General features: G+C 41.7%; 1 protein-coding gene across 2 annotated transcripts in view; it reads left to right on the forward strand.

Moving 5' to 3' along the window:
* Positions 1–20,992, forward strand: part of LOC120541585 (semaphorin-3F-like) — a 329,969-nt gene that overhangs the window by 294,282 nt on the left and 14,695 nt on the right. For both annotated transcript variants that reach the window (XM_039773350.1, XM_039773351.1), the window contains 5 exons: positions 3,034–3,103; positions 3,201–3,345; positions 5,436–5,658; positions 13,810–13,898; positions 18,625–18,666. In XM_039773350.1, the coding sequence (XP_039629284.1) occupies positions 3,034–3,103; positions 3,201–3,345; positions 5,436–5,658; positions 13,810–13,898; positions 18,625–18,666 (569 nt within the window). The remainder of the gene's footprint in view (positions 1–3,033; positions 3,104–3,200; positions 3,346–5,435; positions 5,659–13,809; positions 13,899–18,624; positions 18,667–20,992) is intronic.

Below are 20,992 nucleotides of genomic sequence, written 5' to 3' on the forward strand. Positions count from 1 at the left end.
CAGTAATTTAACAAACTCATATTTTTGTGTTTATTAGTGGCTAAGCTACCCATCTAAGACAGGTTGAAACCTAAGGAATCAACGTAGACCTCAGCGTTAATGATTGCAGTGCACCATTCAATGCACATGTCTCTGCTATATGCCATTTGATGTGGTATTCATAAAAGCAGTTCTAATGTTTGTGATGCACCCTCTTTTGGAATGACAGAGACATATTAACCAAAATGACACACAGACACTTATCCTTTTATCAAGGTTGATAGCCATTTTTCCTCTTTCTTAACTCAGGTAGTCCAATTTAGGGTAACATAAACCCAGAGTCTATCCTTTTAGTGCTGGTCACAAGACAGACCCAAATCCTGGGTGTGGTGTCAGTCCATAACAGAGCATGCATACTCACAGTGGGCCATTTCACAGTTAACCTAATGCAGAAACTCCACATAGGCAGCGATCAGACTTGGATTTTGAACCCAGGTAGCAGAACTCATCATGCCTATACTACAGTGTAATGGTATTTTTAGAAAGTCGTGGAAGCACAAAGCAATTAGATCAGCATGCAGTGTGGTGCGACACCGTTAGCTGTCTTTTCCTGTTTGTACTTTTTTCTATTTCCAAGTCTCATGGAGTGTCTAAATCAGAATACTCTGGAGCAGCAAGCACATGTGTGCACTTAACGCGGCTGCCATCCTCACATGTTAGAGCAGAGCAGGAAAAGGCAGAGAGAGCATCGCAAAAGACTTGTGCTTCTGCAGGAATTCCTCCTGACAAGATGTCAGCCTACTAGCAGGGCTGTTCTGACAAGCAACCGAAATACTGATAAATTGTACAGTGAGCAGGGTGCGGCAAAAAGAGGCCGTAGGCATGGAAGTCATTTGCTTTATTTTTTTTTCACATTTTAATTCTTTAAAATTTGCAAGAACCTTCTTGGATAGGTAGCTAAGGGAAGGAATCTATCTATCTATCTATCTATCTATCTATCTATCTATCTATCTATCTATCTATCTATCTATCTCTCTATCTATCTATCTATCTATCAATTACCAAACCCCCCTCTCTGTGTTTAGGGTCACGGGGTGGGAGCCTATCCCTGAAGTATTGGGCTAAATGATTTGATACAAGCCCATTGCAGGACACTGACATGGGGGGAAACCAGGAGCACTTGTCCTGGGCCCCTGGGCAAATGGGGTATCCAGGACAGTCTGTGCAGAAATCCACTTCTGTAGGAGGAAATGATCTTGAAGACCTTCATTGGATCAAACTGTATCCATTACTGGCACTAGTAAGGAAGGACCTGTCCACCCATTCTGAGGCAGAAGGGCAATTTGTGCATTTTTGCTTGCTTTTTCATTTCCTGCTGAGCTTTGTGTTTGTTATCAAGTTACTTTTTTTTTTTTACTTTTTATTTATTTTTTGGACTGATTCCTATTTCTTACATAAGCAGAATGCAAAAAAACAAAAAAAGCCTAAGCCTCCCCTTCTTATGTCTCTTGACTTGTTTCCCGTCTCATGAGGAAAAGGGTGAGAAACAGCCCAAAGCTTTTAAGAAATATCCATTCTTTCATCAAGTTTATCTCTTTTATAAACTAGCAAACTCAAGACAGTCTCTTGTGTCGTCAGCCTCTCAGTCTTTCACTGGCCAAACGTGACAAGTGCCGCAGAAGGTAGAAGAAGAAAAGTTTGAGAAATTGGGTGTACAGACCTTTTGGTATAAAGCCTTTCATATCGGTGTCTGTCTTTGTGCCCTTTACCCTTTATCGTCTATAGCAGTGTTTCTCAGCCTTTCTAGTGTCACAACCTACGATTTTCCCATGTAAGTGTTTGTGTGATACCACCAAGGGGGAATCAAGCACGACTGAGGGGATGGTGGGGTTGGTGCTCTCTTGGTAAATCGAATACGATTCATAAGAGTGGTGGGGTTTAATCAAGTAGAATCATCAGAATGGGGTCCTATCTAATCCTACCTGCCATACTAAAGTATCTATCTAATCCTGCCTACTACACTAAAATATCTATCTATCTATCTATTTCATCTTGCCGACTACACTAAAATCAATATCTATCTATCTGTCTAATCCTGCCTACTACAATAAAGTATCTATCTATCTATCTATCTATCTATCTATCTATCTATCTATCTATCTGTCTGTCTGTCTGTCTGTCTGTCTGTCTGTCTGTCTGTCTGTCTGTCTATCTATCTATCTAATCCTACCTGCCATACTAAAGTATCTATCTAATCTTGCCTACTGCACTAAAGTATCTATCTATCTATCTATCTATCTATCTATCTATCTATCTATCTATCTATCTATCTATCTATCTATCTATCTATCTATCTATCTATCTATCTATCTATCTATCTAATTAAATGGGCACATATAGTTTGTGAAGTGTCTCACGATGAACTGCCACAGGTTGTTTAAGCAATCGACCTTGCTCCACTATTACCATGGGTGGGGAATTCCCAAGGGGGATCCCCAGGGTGAACCCCCCCACTGTAACAGTTGTCAGCAAATATTCTCTATGGGGGACATTATTCCTCCTCCTTCTTCCCGATTTGACTGTCGGCAGTGATTATTCTCCAAGGGGGACAAGCAATGCTGTGACTTTCGGCGAGAATTCTCCCACCCACTTTGCTAAGAAGGTCAGGATTGGGTCATGAGAAAAAAAAAAGGATTAGGAATCCCCTGTATATATAATCTGAGTATAATTTTAATTTGAAGAGCAGCATGGTGGTGCAGTGGTAACTTGTGTTGTCTTATAGCTTCATGCTCCAAATTCCAGCTTGCCCCACTGTCTGTGTGGCGTTTGCACTTGCCTTTGAGTGTCGATGTGTGTTTTTTCCCCCAAATATGCTTATGTGGTTCGAAATTGGTCAGGTTAGGGTCTCTGTAAGAGTCTGCTCGGCACAGATGTCCAGTATAGAGTTGTTCCTTCCTGGTGTAAGCCTTGTTCCCCCATATTCCTTCTTAATTTTTTCCATATATTCTTATTAACTTTCAAGTATTACAAAGCTTGTGTCTTTCTGTTTTCCAGAGGATGTTTATATACAGCAAACGCAGGACATCAAAAACCCTGTCATTTATGCAGTATTTTCTACCTCAGGGTAAGTATTAAATACATGAGTTGAGAATGAATTTGTTGTGGCAAAACCACCACTTCACTCTCTCTAAATTAATTTGTGTTCTGTTTATGCCTTGCAGGTCTGTATTTAAAGGATCAGCTGTGTGCGTCTATTCTATGGCTGACATCCGAATGGTGTTTAATGGACCTTTTGCACATAAGGAGGGACCCAACTACCAGTGGGTTCCTTACTCAGGCAAGATCCCTTATCCCCGCCCTGGCACGGTGAGATACTGAACACCACAAAGATGGTTCTTTAGGGGGTTCCATTTTGCCCTGAGTAACTCATGTACAGCACTGACCCTCGAGCCATTTCAGATAATACAATTATGTGAAAAGCCATGGAGAGCAGAAACCATGTCTCAATAGACTCAAAATGATTTTTTCCATTCCTCGATTGCTGGCTTAGTGACTAGTTGACAAACTAAAGGCCACATCCTCTCTCACTGAGCCTGGCTGGAGTAGTATATTCTGGGATGGCCTGCTCTCCCATCTAGCATTATCTTAGCCTTGCTACCATCACTGTTTGGGGATTCTTGCAGTTCACTACAATCTGATTTTGGAGAAAGCCGGTTCGTTGCCTGTTTTATTGGCGGTGGAGATCTATCTATCTATCTATCTATCTATCTATCTATCTATCTATCTATCTATCTATCTATCTATCTATCTATCTATCTATCTATCTATCAATCAATCTATCGATCTATCTATCTATTAATTATATAGTATCTATCTATCTATCTATCTATCTATCTATCTTATCTTGCCGACTACACTAAAATCAATATCTATCTGTCTATCTAATCCTGCCTACTATTCTAAAGTATTTATATATCTATCTAATCCTGCCTACTATACTAAAGTATCTATCTATCTGTTTATTAATTATATAGTATGTATCTATCTATCTATCTATCTATCTATCTATCTATCTATCTATCTATCTATCTACTTTATCTTGCCGACTACACTAAAATCAATATCTATCTGTCTATCTAATCCTGTCTACTATACTAAAGTATTTATATATCTCTCTGATCCTGCCTACTATACTAAAGTATCTATGTATCTATTTATTAATTATACAGTATCTATCTATCTATCTATCTATCTATCTATCTATCTATCTATCTATCTATCTATCTATCTATCTATCTATCTATCTATTTTATCTTGCCATCTACACTAAAATCAATATCTATCTGTCTATCTATCTAATCCTGCCTACTATACTAAAGTGTCTATCTATCTGTTTATTAATTATCTATCTATCTATCTATCTATCTATCTATCTATCTATCTATCTATCTATCTATCTATCTATCTATCTATCAATTATATAGTGCCTTTCTATCTATATATTAATTATATAGTGCCTTTCTATCTATCTATACCCAACCCCAGATGAAACCCCATCCACGGGTCCAATGATCACACTCGATCCGCAATGGCTGCATTGAAGGGGAATTGCGGGCGATCCAAGATGACCTCCCCAGCCCTGCTCTGATCATCGTGCTCGATTACCAAAGAGGAAAAGTCGTGTCTTTCAAATAAATCTCCATGCACACATAACAAATACAGTATATTATTATCCTCATTCTTCTTCTTATTATTGTCATCATCATCATTATTATTAGATTGTAGATTATTATTTGATCTATACATTTCTATTTAGTGTATACTGCATATACTGTACATATTTATTTTGGCAAGGGTGATTCTGTATAAGATGTTTGTAAACGATTATTTTAAGTATACAGAACAATGTTCACTAGTAAAGTATAAAACGTATATTTCATGAAATGAAGCATTTCCTTTTCCTTATTCCGTTAAGGTGAGCATTTTGTAAAATCATCCGAAGCCTTAATTCCAGCTTCTTCCCTGGCCCTCCTTAATGGGAGCTTGTTAGGTTTTTTCCAATGTGCACAAGTTGATGCGACAAAGCTGCTTCCGAGCCAAACTTGGGAAAAAGTGGGTGTCTGCTAAATCATTAGCGGATTGTTACCTTTCCAAGGCAATTACTTGTGAGAAGAAGAAGTGCAATATTTCACAAGCCTCAGGGTCATGCAGGCTTACCAAATTTGGCACATCCCTTTATAAAAAGACAAACCCTAATTAATCTGACTTTTCCATCTGGGAGATGCACTAAATTTGAATTCAAGTGGAAAGCACTGTTGCCAATCAAAAAAACCTGGCCTGTCACTTGAAGTCCATTTATTATTGGTCTTGTGCAGTCACACTTTAATTTTTGTTACTAAAAGCATAGCTGGTAATTGTAGATTTATAATAACAGTCTTTTATTTGATAAATTACAGTGCCCAGGAGGTACTTTCACCCCCAACATGAAATCCACAAAGGATTACCCTGACGAAGTGATAAACTTCATGAGGAACCATCCCACCATGTACAATGCTGTATATCCAGTGCACAGGCGCCCTCTTGTGGTACGGACCAATGTCAACTATGAGTTCACCACCATCACGGTCGACCAGGTGGATGCAGCAGATGGCCGCTATGAAGTGCTTTTCCTGGGAACAGGTCAGTTTTACATCCTTTTGAAGTGGACTAATTCAGGTCAATATTGTGCAAGTCAGACCCCGGTCTTCAGTACAATAACAATTGATTTTTTTCAAGCAGGAACAATTCATTGTACACATTCTTTCTTAATGATATATGGCTTTAATCAATGTTTTGAATTTTTCTTTTCACCCCCGAGGTGATGACATGATGATTTATAAACGCATTCTCATGTTTTACCTCCTAGGGCATAGCAGGGTAGCTTATTGACTTTAACAGTTAGACGTAGAGCTCAAAAAACAGTAACCTCATTTGTCCAAAGGGTTAGTAATAAAGCATGAAGAATTGATAAACCAAAATTAGCCCAGTATGAGAGAGTGTGTCTTGCGATGGACCACCAGTCTCTACCTTGGTTGGACCCTGGCTTCGTACGTCCTGAATAAGTAGATTAGAAGATGGCCGGAGAGTACAGGTGTCCTGGTGGAGGACTCTCATTGCCTCGCTACACCATCTATGTATTATGCATTGTCCTTACTCACGACACCGTCAAGACATGACACGTTAAAAAGATGGCTTTTTGAGCTTTACTTCACGCCAGCGCGTATGAAATAAACTTTTAAGACCTTTTTACGGTGTCCCCTGCTCTTTTTCTTTTTTCAACTTCTGATTCAGCATGATGTTACCGCGGGGAAGAGAGAGGATTACATCATCCACTCAAGCAGCCATTGCATTCATAAAGCAAAAATGTTTGTTTTATGTCCTACATGTTGAATCATGAGTTTAAAAGAACTAATGGAATTGAGTGGCACAAAGCTAGTCATGTGAAGCAATTTTATTGTCAAACGTTTATTCCAGACATTCCGTGTTTTGCTATAAATGCCAGAAAAAATGTTTAGTTAAGAGGGTTTTAGGTTTAGGTTCGTATGTGTGTGTCTGTACGGCACCTTGCAAAAATATTCCAAGCTCGGAGAAGTTTGCTTGATTACAAGTGACACTTAACACGTCGTGCTTCAGTTCGTATTTTTCAGTTTTTGACGTTGATATGTGCGAAACAAATGGCTAATTTTGTCTTTAAAGTGTTTTTTTTTTCCCTTCTGCATGTGAGTTTCATTTGTAAAAGGGAGACGCTTAAAATCTTGGTGAAGATTTGAATATTTTTGTAGAGCACTGTATATCCATCTATGTACCGAAGCCACAATTCTACATGATCTGTTTTGAGGACAGTGATGATTCTGCGGTTATGTATAAAAAATATACAACCTTGGATGTTTTATACAATATCCATTCCCACTGGATTGAATTTGGCCATTTTAACACATATCAACAGAAAAAAGGTATCTTTAATGTCAAAGTGAAAACAGATCTCAGCAAAGTGGTCTAAATTAATGACAACATAAAAACACCAAATAATTTGTGGCCACTAGAGGGCGTCTCACAGCCCCAAACCCGTGACACAACTTTACAGATAAACAGTTCCAGGTGCAAATAAATGAATTTATTTTCACAAATTTTCCAACAATAAAATTCTTCCCTTCTAAGATTGTCCCAGGTGAGCTTCATCCCAACTCTGACTCCACTTGGTGAGACATAACAGCTTCTTTTATACCGGAGTACTTCATAATTGCATCCAGATAACACTATAGAGCCTGCCTCCTCTAGTGGCAACTGAGAGCACAATGGGGCTGCCCACCCAAACTACAAGTCCCATACAGCCCTGTGTGTGTCTGAAGGGGAAGCACGATAGATAGATAGATTTTAGTATAGTAGGCAGGATAGATAGATAGATAGATAGATAGATAGATAGATAGATAGATAGATAGATAGATAGATAGATAGATAGATAGATAGATACTTTATTAATCCCAAGGGGAAATTCACATAATCCAGCAGGAGCATACTGATAAAAACAATATTAAATTAAAGAGAGTTAACAATGCAGGTATAACAGACAATAGCTTTGTATAATGTTAACGTTTACCACCCCGGGTGGAATTGAAGAGTCACATAGTGTGGGGTCTCCTCAGTCTGTCAGTGGAGCAGCACGATAACAGCAGTCTGTCACTGAAGCTGCTCCTCTGTCTGGAGATGATCCTGTTGAGTGGATGCAGTGGATTCTCCATGACTGACAGGAGCCTGCTCAGTGCCCGTCGCTCTGCCACAGATGTTAAACTGTCCAACTTTACTGCTACAATAGAGCCTGCCTTCCTCACCAGTTTGTCCAGGTGTGAGGCGTCCTTCTTCTTTATGCTGCCTCCCCAGCACACCACCGCGTAGAAGAGGGCACTCGCCACAACCATCTGGTAGAACATCTGCAGCATCTTATTGCAGATGTTGAAGGACGCCAGCCTTCTTAGGAAGTATAGTCGGCTCTGTCCTTTCTTACACAGAGCATCAGTATTGGCAGTCCAGTCTAATTTATCATCCGGCTGCACTCCCAGGTATTTATAGGTCTGTACGCTCTGCACAGTCACCTCTGATGATCACGGGGTCCATGAGGGGCCTGGGTTTCCTAAAATCCACCACCAGTTCCTTGGTCTTGCTGGTGTTAAGGTGTAAGTGGTTGGAGTCGCACCATTTAACAAAGGCTTTGATTAGCTTTCTATACTTCTCCTCCTGCCCACTCCTGGTACAGCCCACGATAGCAGTGTCATCAGGAAACTTTTGCACATGGCAGGACTCCGAATCGTATTTGAAGTCCGATGTATGTTGGCTGAACAGGACCGGAGAAAGTCCAGTCCCCTGCGGTGCTCTGTCGCTGACCAGAATGTCAGACCTGCAGTTCCCGCGACGCACATATTGAGGTCTGTCTGTAACATAGTCCACGATCTGTGCCACCAGGTATGAATCTACTCCTATCTCTGTCAGCTTGTCCCTAAGGAGCAGAGGTTGGTGTCGAAGGCACTAGAGAAGTCCAAAAACATAATCCTTACAGCACCACTGCCTCTGTCCAAGTGGGAGAGGGATCGGTGTAGCATGTAGATGATAGCATCCTCCACTCCCATCTTCTCCTGGTATGCGAACTGCAGAGGGTCGAGGGCGTGGTGGACCTGTGGCCACAGGTGGTGAAGCAGCAGCCTCTCTATGGTCTTCATCACATGTGACGTCATAGCGACAGGCCGGAAGTCACTCAGCTCACTAGGACGTGATATACCTTTGAGACCTTTCTAGAGGGATGTCGCCACCTAGTGTACTGGGGAAGCATATGGCCCTGGGAAGTAGTCACCCTCTGTTAGCTGATTATGATGGCCTTCCAACCATTAAAGATACCACTAACCAACGTGGTTGTGATGCCAGTCCACCTGCATCCTTCCATTATAAAGGGCTACTGGCCAGATAGAGATCCATTCATCTTGGTCGGGATGCCAGCCAGCCTATGCTATCTATTACAAATTGATCACATGAGTGTTCACCCCCTTTATTATGACACATTGATATGACCAATTGGCTCTGGAAGTCACTTAATTAGCTCAGTGGAGACCACCAGTCTGGGATTTCCATTGTTTGTAGTATAAATTCACCAGTTCAAGGAGGAGGTCAAGCTTGTGGTGAGTCAGTATCAGGCCTAACCTACACATGCAACACAACAGAACACATCTGAGCAACTCGGAGAAAAGGTGACACAAAAGTACAAGTCAAGGGGATGGAGACAAGTAAATATCCAAGACGCTGACAATCCAGTGAGATCAAACATGAAGAAATGGAAAGAGTATGGCACAGCTGTAAATCTGACAAGAGCCGGCCATCCACTAAATCTGAGTGATCATGCGAGAAGTTAATGAGTGAGGGAGACCATCAAGATACCTGTGAAAATCCTAAAGGAGTTACAAGCTATCACTGGATGGGAACTGGAGAGACTGTGCAGATAACAGTTGTTGCCAACAGGGCCGTCTTAATGCATGGGCATGCTGGGCAGTTGCCCGGGAGCCCCACGAGCACAGGGACCCCATGCTAATCTATGTATGTTGTGACTTGCTGAGTGGTTGTGTAGGTAGGGGCCCCAGTGCACTGTTTTGCCCGGGGGGCCTATAATGCTGTTAAGACGACCCTGGTTGCCAGGGTGCTTCACCACTCACAGCTTTGGGGAAGAGTGAGAACGAGAAAAACACGCAGGACATCTCGGCTAGAGTCTGCCAGAATGCACAAGGGACACAGAAGTTTGGCTGAAAAAGGTTCTATGGGCAGACTAAAATTTGTGGTGTCCACAAAACACTGGAGATTATTTAAAACTCAACCTCCCCACCATGGAGCATGGTGATGGCAGCATCAGGCAATGGAGATGAGTCTCTGCAGCAGGTCCTTCATGGCTTGTGAGGGTTAGAGGGCTTAAATGAATGCAGCAAAATTTTGTGAAATCTTGAAGGAAAACTTGATGCAGTGTGCAAGAACCCCGCTCCTTGAGAGAAGATTTGTTTGCCAGCAGGATAACAACCCAATCATAAAACCAAATGGACACGGGTCAAGAATGGCATGAAAACAACACTGTGAATGTCTTCAAGTGGCCCAGTCAGAGTCCATATCACAACCAAATCGAGAATTTGTGGCTGGACTTGAAAAAAGGCTGCTCAAAAATGGTAATGATCCCCATTAAATGTGACAGAGCTTCAGCAGTTTGGCAAAGAAGAATGGAGAACAATGGCAGGGTCCAGATGCGCAGAACTGATAGCGAGATCGGAGCACACAGACTCTGCCAACGGCGTATCTACTACTAGCTCCGCCCACGTAGTAGTGAAACAGGACAAAATTTAAAAATCTATTTAAAAATTTTTAAAAATGTAATTCTGGCCAAGTGGAAGGTAGGTAGACTCCAGCGTCAAACGTTGGCTTTGTATCTGATCGCGTTCAGCTCTGACAGGAGAGCATCCCTCGATGTGGCAGTGACATCAGTGTCAATCAGCAGTTACCCTCTAAAGCACACGTAGCTCTAATGTCTCTCTCAAAAACGTCAAACGTTACTCCTTAACAATCTGTAGATGGTAATGTCTGCTGAACAAACAGGTATCACTGGCTAAGCGGAGGCAAGGTACGCTCCAACACGTGGCGAGAGGTAGAGCGACTCGAATGGAGGCTGGCGCGTAAGTGAGGAGGGCCCTGCCCCACTCCTGAGGTCCCACCTCCCCTGCCCCTTGGCCCGCAGCCTGTCTCTCTTGGATTCACTCAAATAAATTGGTACTGCAAGCGAACTATGATTCTTAGCGCGATGAGAGAAGTCGTAAAATCAACCGGAATGTTCAAGCAAATTATAGAAAACAACCCGATCTAAATCCGTTAAGTAGTTCTCTCATTCGCTAACTAAGTGAAGGTAAGATATGCTCAGAGGATGGCGCGTGAGTGATAAGGGCCATGCCGCCCTCTCCTCAGTCCGCTGTGTCTCTCTCGGATTCGTGCAAATAAATTGGTACTGCAAGCGAACTATGATTCTTAGCACGATGAGAAAAGTTGTAAAATCAACCGGAATGTTCTAGCAAATTATAGAAAACAACCCGATCTAAGTCTGTTAAGTAGTTCTCTCATTCGCTAGCTAAACGAAGGTAAGATATGCCCAGAGGATGGTGCGTGAGTGATAAGGGCCATGCCGCCCTCACCTTGGTCCGCTGCACAAATTAATTGGTACCGCAAGCAAACTATGATACATAGCGCAATGAAAGAAGTCGCAAAATCAACCGGAATGTTCTAGCAAATTATAGAAACAACCCGATCTAAGTCTGTTAAGTAGTTCTCTCATTCGCTAGCTAAACGAAGGTAAGATATGCCCAGAGGATGGTGCGTGAGTGATAAGGGCCATGCCGCCCTCACCTTGGTCCGCTGCACAAATTAATTGGTACCGCAAGCGAACTATGATACATAGCGCAATGAAAGAAGTCGCAAAATCAACCGGGATGTTCAAGCAAATTATAGAAAAGAAATTCTCTCGTGAAACATGGACAGAAATACAGACAGACAGACATTGGATTTTATTTATATGTAGAAATTCTAACTTGAAAGTGATGAACAGTTATGCAATCAAAGGTTTGTGTTTTTTTTATTTGTAATCAATTTAGACCACTTCTCTTGATCTAACGGCTAAATTGAATCCATGGTGATTCTACGTTCTGTAACAATAAAATGTGAAACCTTCTAAAGCTGTGAATACTTTTAATAGGCACTCTATGTGTGTATATGCATGTCCAGTATTAAAGGCATAATACCCACACACATCATGGCACAGTAGTGCAGTGGGCAGCTCCACAGCTTCACAAACCTGGTGTCCTGGGTTCAAATTTTTCTTTGTCATTGTCTGTATGGCGATTACACTTTCTCCTCATGAACATCTGGGTTGTCCCCCCACACCCCTGAAGATGTGTAGGTGGATAAAAATTGTCCCCAGTGTGGGTGTGTGGTGTGTGCCCATAGACAGATTGTCGCACTCTCCAGAGCCATCCTTGGTCTTGGACATAGCGTTCTCAGGAGAGACTCCAACCTCCTACGACTACGAAGACACAATAAAAAATAAACATAAGTCAACATTAATTAACATAGAATAAGAGTAAGGTCCGATGGCCAGGGTGGACAGAAAAACAAAAAAAACTCCAAAGGCTGGAGAAAAAAAATAAAATCTGTAGGGGTTCCAGACCACGAGACTGCCCAGTCCCCTCTGGACAATCTACCTAACATAAGTCAAACAGTCCTCTTTGTATTTAGGGTTTTCATGGAAGGACCTGATGATGATGGTCACGTAGACTTCTGGCTTTCAGTCCATCAATGTTGGAGCATCATGATGCTTTGAGTAGGTGGTGGTGGCCTGTAGAAACCGGAAAAAGAAACAGAAGAGAGAGTTGGGGACAGTACGGATTTTAGAGCCACTATGAATAGTTATTGTGATGAATTGAACATACAGAGTATCAGTATTAAGTAAAAGTGAAGTTAGGAGAAAGCCATGTTAAAGTAATGTGTTTTCAGCAGTGTTTTAAACTGCTCTACTGTATTAGCCAGGCGAATTCCTACTGGCAGGCTATTCCAGATTTTAGGTGCATAACAGCAGAAGGCCGCCTCACCACTTCTTTTAAGTTTAGCTTTTGGAATTATAAGGAGACACTCATTTGAGGATCTAAGGTTACGATTTGGAATATAAGGTGTCAGACATTCCGATATATAAGATGGAGTGAGATTATTTAAGGCTTTATAAACCATAAGCAGTATTTTAAAGTCAATCCTAAATGACACAGGTAACCAGTGTAGTGACATCAAAACTGGAGAAATGTGTTCGGATTTTCTTTTCCTAGTTAGGATTCTAGCCGCTGCATTCTGCACTCGTTGCAAGTGATTGATGTCTTTTTTCGGTAGTCCTGAGAGGAGTGCGTTACAGTAATCTAGTCTACTGAAAACAAAAGCGTGAATTAATTTCTCAGCATCTTTCAATGATATAAGAGGTCTAACTTTTGCTATGTTTCTTAAGTGAAAAAATGCTGTCCTAGTGGTCTGATGAATATGCGATTTAAAATTCAGATTACAGTCAATGGTTACCCCTAAATTTTGTGGGTTTCAATATATGTGTGTAACACTTTGTATTCTCCTTCTGTTTATGCCCCCTTTTTATATTTTGGAATTAAATGCTTCTTTTTGCTTTGCACCTATCGTCTATAAGAGAAAGCTTTAGACTCATCAAAAATTTTGATCTCTTGTTTTCAACGTATCTCGACGTTTTAGGGTCCTCTGATACCGAAAACATCGATATCTCAATGATGGGTGTGTGTCTGTCTGTCTCTGTGTGTGTGTGTGTGTTTGCCACAGTTTCTTGAGGGTTGGACGAAACGATTGGACGAAAAAATACCAAACTCGAAACTTAAGCCTGTTATGAGATGACGATGTGCCGATTAGTTGTTGAAGCAAATCATGCAAGAGAAAGAGGCACTCTAGAGGATCTCTCAGATACCATAATTCTGTAATTATTTATGAATTCTTCTTGTCAATTGCTATCTAATTGCTGATCTATTTTGTTATCAAAAAGATCAGCATCAGAGTGGTAAATAATTACTGAAATGTTACAGAATAGTTTGGGTAACTTGGTTCCTGGGGTGCAAAGCCTACCGACGCTCACGTCAGAATTTTCTTGTCTTTGTTTCAACTCCCTGAAATATCCTGGGTGCACACCAAAGATCCAAACAATTAATATCCATTTGTCTTTTTAAATTACAGACAAAGGCACAGTTCAGAAGGTGATTGTCCTTCCAAAAGATGACATGGAAACAGAAGAGCTTATTTTGGAAGAAGTGGAGGTTTTCAAGGTAAAGATCTGCAGGTGTTTAGTAAGGTACCATAAATTTCTTTTTGGAAAGAATGAATGGGCAGGGTTTTATTTTGGGCATCTTCTTAGTCTTTGAACTTATTTTTGCTGTTTCTCTTCCCATCAACACCATGGTAGAAGAGTTTGCACCCACATCTTACTCTCTTTCCACTTGGTCCCCTGTACACACAGTATATGTCTACCTTGCTCTGCTCTACCATCTCATCCAGCTCTCTCCCTTTACCAATCGTAGTTTCAACATTCAGAGTTCCGACTCTGAACTCCACACTCTTTCCCTTCCTCCACTCCCATTGTCATTGAACCCACAGTCTACTTTTTTTCTCATTTGCCATCTTTGCCTAGCAGTACCATAGTGTCTGCTGATACCCTGTTGAGCAGTAGCATCGGTGACAGTCATTGGTAAACCTAACCTCAACCGATCCGGTATGGAGAATTATATTTCTCATCCGTATGTTTGATCTGGCACAGGTTTTATGCCGGATGCACTTCCTGACCCAACCCTCCCTAATTTACCCAGTCTTGAGACGGGCACTAAGCCCCCACTGGCATGCGTGACCTCAGTAGCTGGGTTCTTGAGTGGCCTCCTGAATAGGAAAGACACCAGCAACCATCCAGGGCCACTTTGCCTATCCATCCACATCCTTCCCTGATAATGGCTTCCCAGATGGACAAGGGGCATTCCGTTCTGGCCAGGCTGCCAACCAGTCCAATGTCCTCTGTGACATTACAACAACAGCCTTTATTTATATAGCACATTTTCATACAAATAATGTAGCTCAATGTGCTTAAAATTACAACGTTTGCCTCTCTTAGCTGTCCCGTAAAAGTACAGACATTAGTGCCTGCCTGCACTAATCTAGCTCCTACAGAGAATTTAATACATTGATCCAAAATAATTGAAAAAGAAATAAGAAAAATAAGAAATCACCCTACAAAAAAGAAGAAAAAACGTTTTCAGGAAAATTTCAAGACATCGAGTACACAGCGCCTGGCTTTTCAGTCCGAACGTCTGATGCTCCCTTCCTGTCGTCATTTTCTTTTTATAACGTGAGCCAGCCTGCTAAAATTATACACTTAAGTGTAAGCAATGCAGCATGAACAATGTGTGCATAGCTATCTGTGTGCAAAAACTTGAGCCTGAGCAGAAACTAATGCCATACAGGATGGCAGACCATTATAGGGAGTTAATGAAATAACACAATAAATTAAAAAAACAAAAAATCTTAAAAATTCTGTAAGGCCCGACTTTGATCCAGTCACACGAGACTAATGTGATCGGAACATATAAATAAGAGGAGTGCAAAAAAGTGCACCTTTATTCCCAAATTTGCTCTGAAAATGAGAAGAGAAAATCCCATGAGCCTCTGTCTGGTGGTGGCTTTGATCTTTTTCGCCAGTAACCCTTAGACCGCAGAGTGTGTCTAGCAAATGTAAATCATTAACTGATCAGATTTCAGTATTCAAAGCCACCACCTAGTGTACATCTACAATGCTAACCCCAAAAAAATAAAATAAAATAAAGCTAAATTTGAAAAGTTATACCCAGCAGCAGTTCACTAGAGTTTATTGTGTCACTGAAATGGAGGCCGAGCTCTCTTTATTGCTCACATCTTACTGTAGGCTGTCTTTGTTTTATGGTTTGAGATCAGACATCATGGAGCCAAGTCTAAGTTAATCAGTGCATGAATGTCCTGCTCAGTTAACTCACTTTTTAACGACGCACAAACCTGTAAAGCAACACGGTGGCCGCAGTGCCATTCATCCATTCTCGGGTTACACCTTCCAGACCCCCAGGATCTCTTCTAGTAGCTACTGCCATCAGTGAGGTGATAGCATACCAGATGAGAGACCCACATCACGTGCTGTGTAGCCATATGTCTCCCACTCCCTCTAACTTACAGAAAGTGATTACAAATCTGACAAACGTGGGCCAACTCACACTATCATAGGCATGTACTGTACCCAGACATGTTAGGCCAGCACTAAACGGAGAAACACCAGAAGATTGTACAATCCATTGTGCCTCTGGGTTTCCCGCTGTTACCTTTTTGCTTTTCTTTTTCCAGTTGGTGATGTTTGAAAGTTGGCAGCGCACTGGCAGAGTGGTTTGTGTGCTGCTTCATGGCCCTTTTACTGTCGGCGTGGAGTTTGTATGTGCCCTCCTTGTCTTTTTTTGGGGGTTTTCTTTGGATAATCCAGACCATGCAAGCTGAGTCTATGTCACATTAGATGATTTTTCCAGTGATTTTTCAATTGTGGGCTACATTTATATTTGTGACAGTTGTCTAATTTGACTAAGAGCGACTTGTGGCTGAAGTGTGGTGATCAGCCTGGCTACTGACAGACAGACACAGGACACCCAAGATCCAAAAGCTCATGCGTTTTTTATTCTTTTTCTTTAGCACACAGCACAACACAATGCACAAAATTACCAAAAGTGGTTTCTTCTTCTCTCTTTTTCCTCTCTTTTCCTGCCGGCTGCACTCCTCTACTGCATGCTCTGTTCTCTGCCTCCTGACTCCGGCTCCCCGAAAGGAATGAGACGGCCCCTTTTATGTCACACCCGGATGTGCTCCAGGTGCGCCCTGATAAACTTCCTCCAGCACTTCCTTGTGTAGCGGAAGTGCTGCATGGGCACCCGGAATCACTCCAGGTGGATTCAGTTCTTCTTCCTCCAGCACTTCCTGGTGTAGCAGAAGTGCTGCATGGGCACTAAGGAATCCATTCCCGGGAATTCGGGAATCCCACATGTCATTCCCGGGAATCCCGGGGATGACACAGTGCATGGGCATCTCACATGTGAACGGTTTTAGAACAACCAACATTTATTTTTAATAAAACTACTGCAATATGTTGACACCAATAAAAGACTAACCTTATCTACAAGCAGTTCATGCTGTCATATAAGTACATGTGTCTACTGTAGTTCAGGGGTGCCCACACTTTTTCAGCTTGCGAGCTACTTTTAAAATGACCAGGTCGAAATGATCTACCTACATTAAAAATTATATATATATATATATGTAAATAATATTGCATAGTTTTACTGTCAAATAATGCAAAGGAGTACGCGACATGTGTTTCACCCTAATTCTGGACTCATCAGGCGTACACACTCACTGCACCCCCTCTCGAGAATCGAACCTCAGACGTCAGCGTCAGAGGCGAAGCCATAGCGTGTAGTTTGTTTATTTGACAGCATGTAGATCAGTGTAATTACATTCATGGCATTCGTAGTCTGAATCTCAATCTGATTGTATTAGTGCATGTGGGATGACCAGTGTGTTATTAGAAAAGAGATCTCAGACTGGCCGCACTGTATGTCAATCAAGTGACAAATGCCATAGGGAGGATATACTGTATGATAGACTAACGTTTAAAAAAATGTTTATTTTAATGCAACGCAATCTACCTGATCAGATACTGATACACTTGTTGTAAACAATGCCCGCACTTGCCATTTCAGCTTTTACTGATGCATCCAGTTTCTTGTCATCATTCTGTGATGGCAAGTTTCTTGGCACAGATAATGCGGATGCAACAGACTGATGCATTGCAATTTCAAGTTTCTGTTCAAAGCCGTGGTCTGACAGACGTCAATGAAGTCTGCCCCATCCCGGCATTCATGAGCTGCAGAGTGCAGACACCTCCCAGTCCACTGTGCTCAGTCTTAGTCGGAGATGGGAGACTGACTGCTGCTGGTCTGTTGTTGACTGAATTAATCGGCAACACACTACACCGTGGGTCAAAAAACCGTGCCACTTAATTATTTTCAACTATAACTCTGTTATTTCTTGATCGATTTTTACACTTATACACGCTATATATGCGAGCTTGGCCGTTCCCGGTTTCCCATGTGTATATGTGTGTATTATACAATGATCTGGTATCGCGTTTATTGGCTGATTTAAGCTTTCCAACCATTGCTTCTTGGGTAGGTCAGAGCTCATCTGAACCTTAAATATGGAATGGTGTCACTTGTCACTTCGCTCTCTCTGAAAATGAAGTGTCTTTTTATGTTCAAGGACATGTTGTCTGAGCCAGGCCTGTTGAGTCGGCACACAAAACCTTCAACTCCCACTCCAACTCCGACTCCTCTGTTTCTGGTACCACCAACTCTGACTCCTCCATTTCTAATTATTTGGACTCATCCATTTGCTATTTCCAATGAAAACACACACACCATACGAGATACAAGGTGCTTCATCACTGCCAGCATGAATCATCAGGCTACTTTTTAGCACCCTAACCTGTTAAAGTTTGGGTTCAGAGGCCGCAATGATGCTATTGTGGCTTACAAACACTGAGTAACATTAAACATAAGACTAAACTTAAAAAATTCAAAAGTCTAGAAGAAAAAATAGTTTAATTAGATCAGTATATGTGAAATTGGAAATCTGAGCATGTTACGTTACAGTCGGAGTTGGTACATTTTTACCGACTCCAACACCAATTCCAGAAAGCCAATACTTGCTAGCGACTCCACAACTCCAACTCCACAGCCGTGGTCTCAACCTCGATGTTTCTTCCGCAGGGCCTTGCATCTTATTCACTGAGAACTGTTAGCATATTAACAGTGAAATGTATAAACATAGGGATGTGCAATCAAAATGAATCTCTCCACAAAATGATATCAATTAATTGACAGCACCTTCTGTGAACTACCAGACGGAGAACTTGAATTATTTCCCTTTTTCATTTTGCAGGTTCCCATTCCAATTACAACGATGAAACTTTCCTCCAAAAGGGTAAGCTGATGACAAATTTCCTATAATAAATCACATCCAATTGATTAGTAATGGCGTGAAGGGTCCATGAGCAGGACAGACTGATCCGCCGATGTAAACAGATCTCTCTTTGCTTGCTTTAATCCTCAGTATTTTTTTCTTTAAAATTTCGTAAAGTGTTTCTAACGATTGGGCCAATAAAGAAAAGGTGTTTCTTAAATTGGGAAAACAATGTCTTAACATGTTTAGCCAGGTTAGAGTGTTTTCGTGTATGAGCCATGCATTGATTTGAGCGATTTTGTTGAGTGATGTTCATCTTTACGGGTATTTCAGGCATCCTACCAACTACGGAATTTCTGCCTGTTCAATAAAATAATATGGAATTATCAGAAAATGGAATGAACCTTCACAAAACCGATGATGTCATTTGTCAATGTGGTCTCCACACTTCTCAATGCATTTGCACCACCTGCCTGGACTCCAGCAGAATAAAAGTTTTTATCTTGTCCTCGCCACCACTTGTGCACCACTTTCTTTTCTGTCTTGAATTGACAACCACCCAAATGTTTTTTTAACGGTTCAAAAAGGTGGAAATCACACAGTGGTGAATAAGGAGGATGTGGTAATACCTCACACTTCAGTTTCTCCAGACAAGCCCCTTGGTGTTCCTAGCAGTATGTGTGTCACTGTCTTGCAGCAAAAGGGCTCCTTGAGACAGCAGTGCCCGTCATTTGGGTCGAATAGCAAGCCTCCCAGTAGTCTCCAGCAAGTCACAGGAACTTGCACTAGTGACTGTAGGATCCCTCGGCATGTAATGTTCGACAATAACTCGGGTGCACGAGTGGTGGCGAGGACAAGACAAAACCTTTTATTCTGCAGGCACTTCCAAGCAGGTGGCACAAGCGCATTGAGAAGGGTGGAGACTCCATTGTGAAATGACATGATCAGTTTTGTTAAGGTTCATGCCATTTTCTGATAAATCCCCTTTTCTAACTTTAGCTTGACTCCCTCTCATATTAGGTCGACTGTCAGCTCTGTAATTATTATATTTAAAATCGTGAAGATGAATTAGGATGGTGGATCCAGTTGTTACTTATTCTGCAACAAGAATACGTGGACATGGTTGGAAATTTCTTAAGGGCAGATTTCATGCAAAAGTCTGAAAGTTTTACTTCACACAAAGAACCACCGAAAGATGAATAAAATAGCATGCAGTGAGGTGGAGAGTAGGACTTCAGGGTTCTTTAAATTTCAGCTTGACTTTTTTTGGACAATGACGATGAGTGGACATGTGGATGTGGCGATTGGTCTTGCGAATGAACCCGGGAGTCAGCAAGCCCTAAACCCTCAAACACGATCACACAGAGTTCCGGGTGTAAATAAAGGATGGTTTATTAACTAAATTCCTCCACAAAGTAGAACAAGCACAAGTCATTTCTCTCCGCAACCTCTCCTCACAATATCTGTCACCACCACACTGCCCTCATACAGTCGTGTGTTGCTTGACGTCCTCCCAGCTTCGACTCGCCAGGACAAGGGACGTAAGTACTTCTGGGTCATACAGAAGCCACACTTATTAGGAAGCGCATCTCCCAAAAGTGCCCCCTTGTGGCACCCGTGGTCCCCAGGAGGGCTGTGTTGCCGGACTACATCTCCCAGCATTCCCTGCTGGTTCCCAAATGGGTGTCAATGCGGAGGGCTGCTGCCATCTCATGTTCGGGGGGAATAACTTATCCCCAGCGACATTGTCCGGTGAGTTGTCCATCCATCCACCGCTACCATTACTTGTGGGTCTAGCTCGTTCTTCTCTAATGGTTGTAATGCACTTTAGCCTGCTCGGAGCCGCTCATCTGGGTAAGGTATTGACCTTTTCTGGTCAATATGCCTGTCCAATCCCTGTGGTATTTATAGCAAAAAAAAAAAAAAACGCTAATGTTGTAATTATCACTAAGTAATCAAGTCAAAAATATGTTTCCAAAGAATAGTTAAACAATTTCAAACCAAGTATATTCCCAAGAGTAATGGCTTAGTGTGAGTGCACTTGAGTTGATTGAGTGGGTCCTGAGATGAGTTGGTTCTTTTTCTTGATCCCAATGCTTTCAGCTCAACTTTATCTGAAGCAGTAAGATAATGAGAACATTAGAGCAATCTGGACAAGAACAGACCATACAGCCCATCAAAGCTCGCCAGTCCTATCCACTTAATTCTTCCAAAACAACATCACATTGAGTTTTGAAGGTCCCTATAGTTCACTAATTGGTTGCTTATTCCAAGTGTCTATCGTTCTTTATGTGAAGAAAAGCTTTCTAACGTCTGTCTGAAATTTACCCTTAATAAGTTTCCAGCT

The sequence above is a fragment of the Polypterus senegalus genome, chromosome 12, assembly GCF_016835505.1.
Source record: "Polypterus senegalus isolate Bchr_013 chromosome 12, ASM1683550v1, whole genome shotgun sequence".
Classification (NCBI taxonomy): Eukaryota; Metazoa; Chordata; class Cladistia; order Polypteriformes; family Polypteridae; genus Polypterus; species Polypterus senegalus.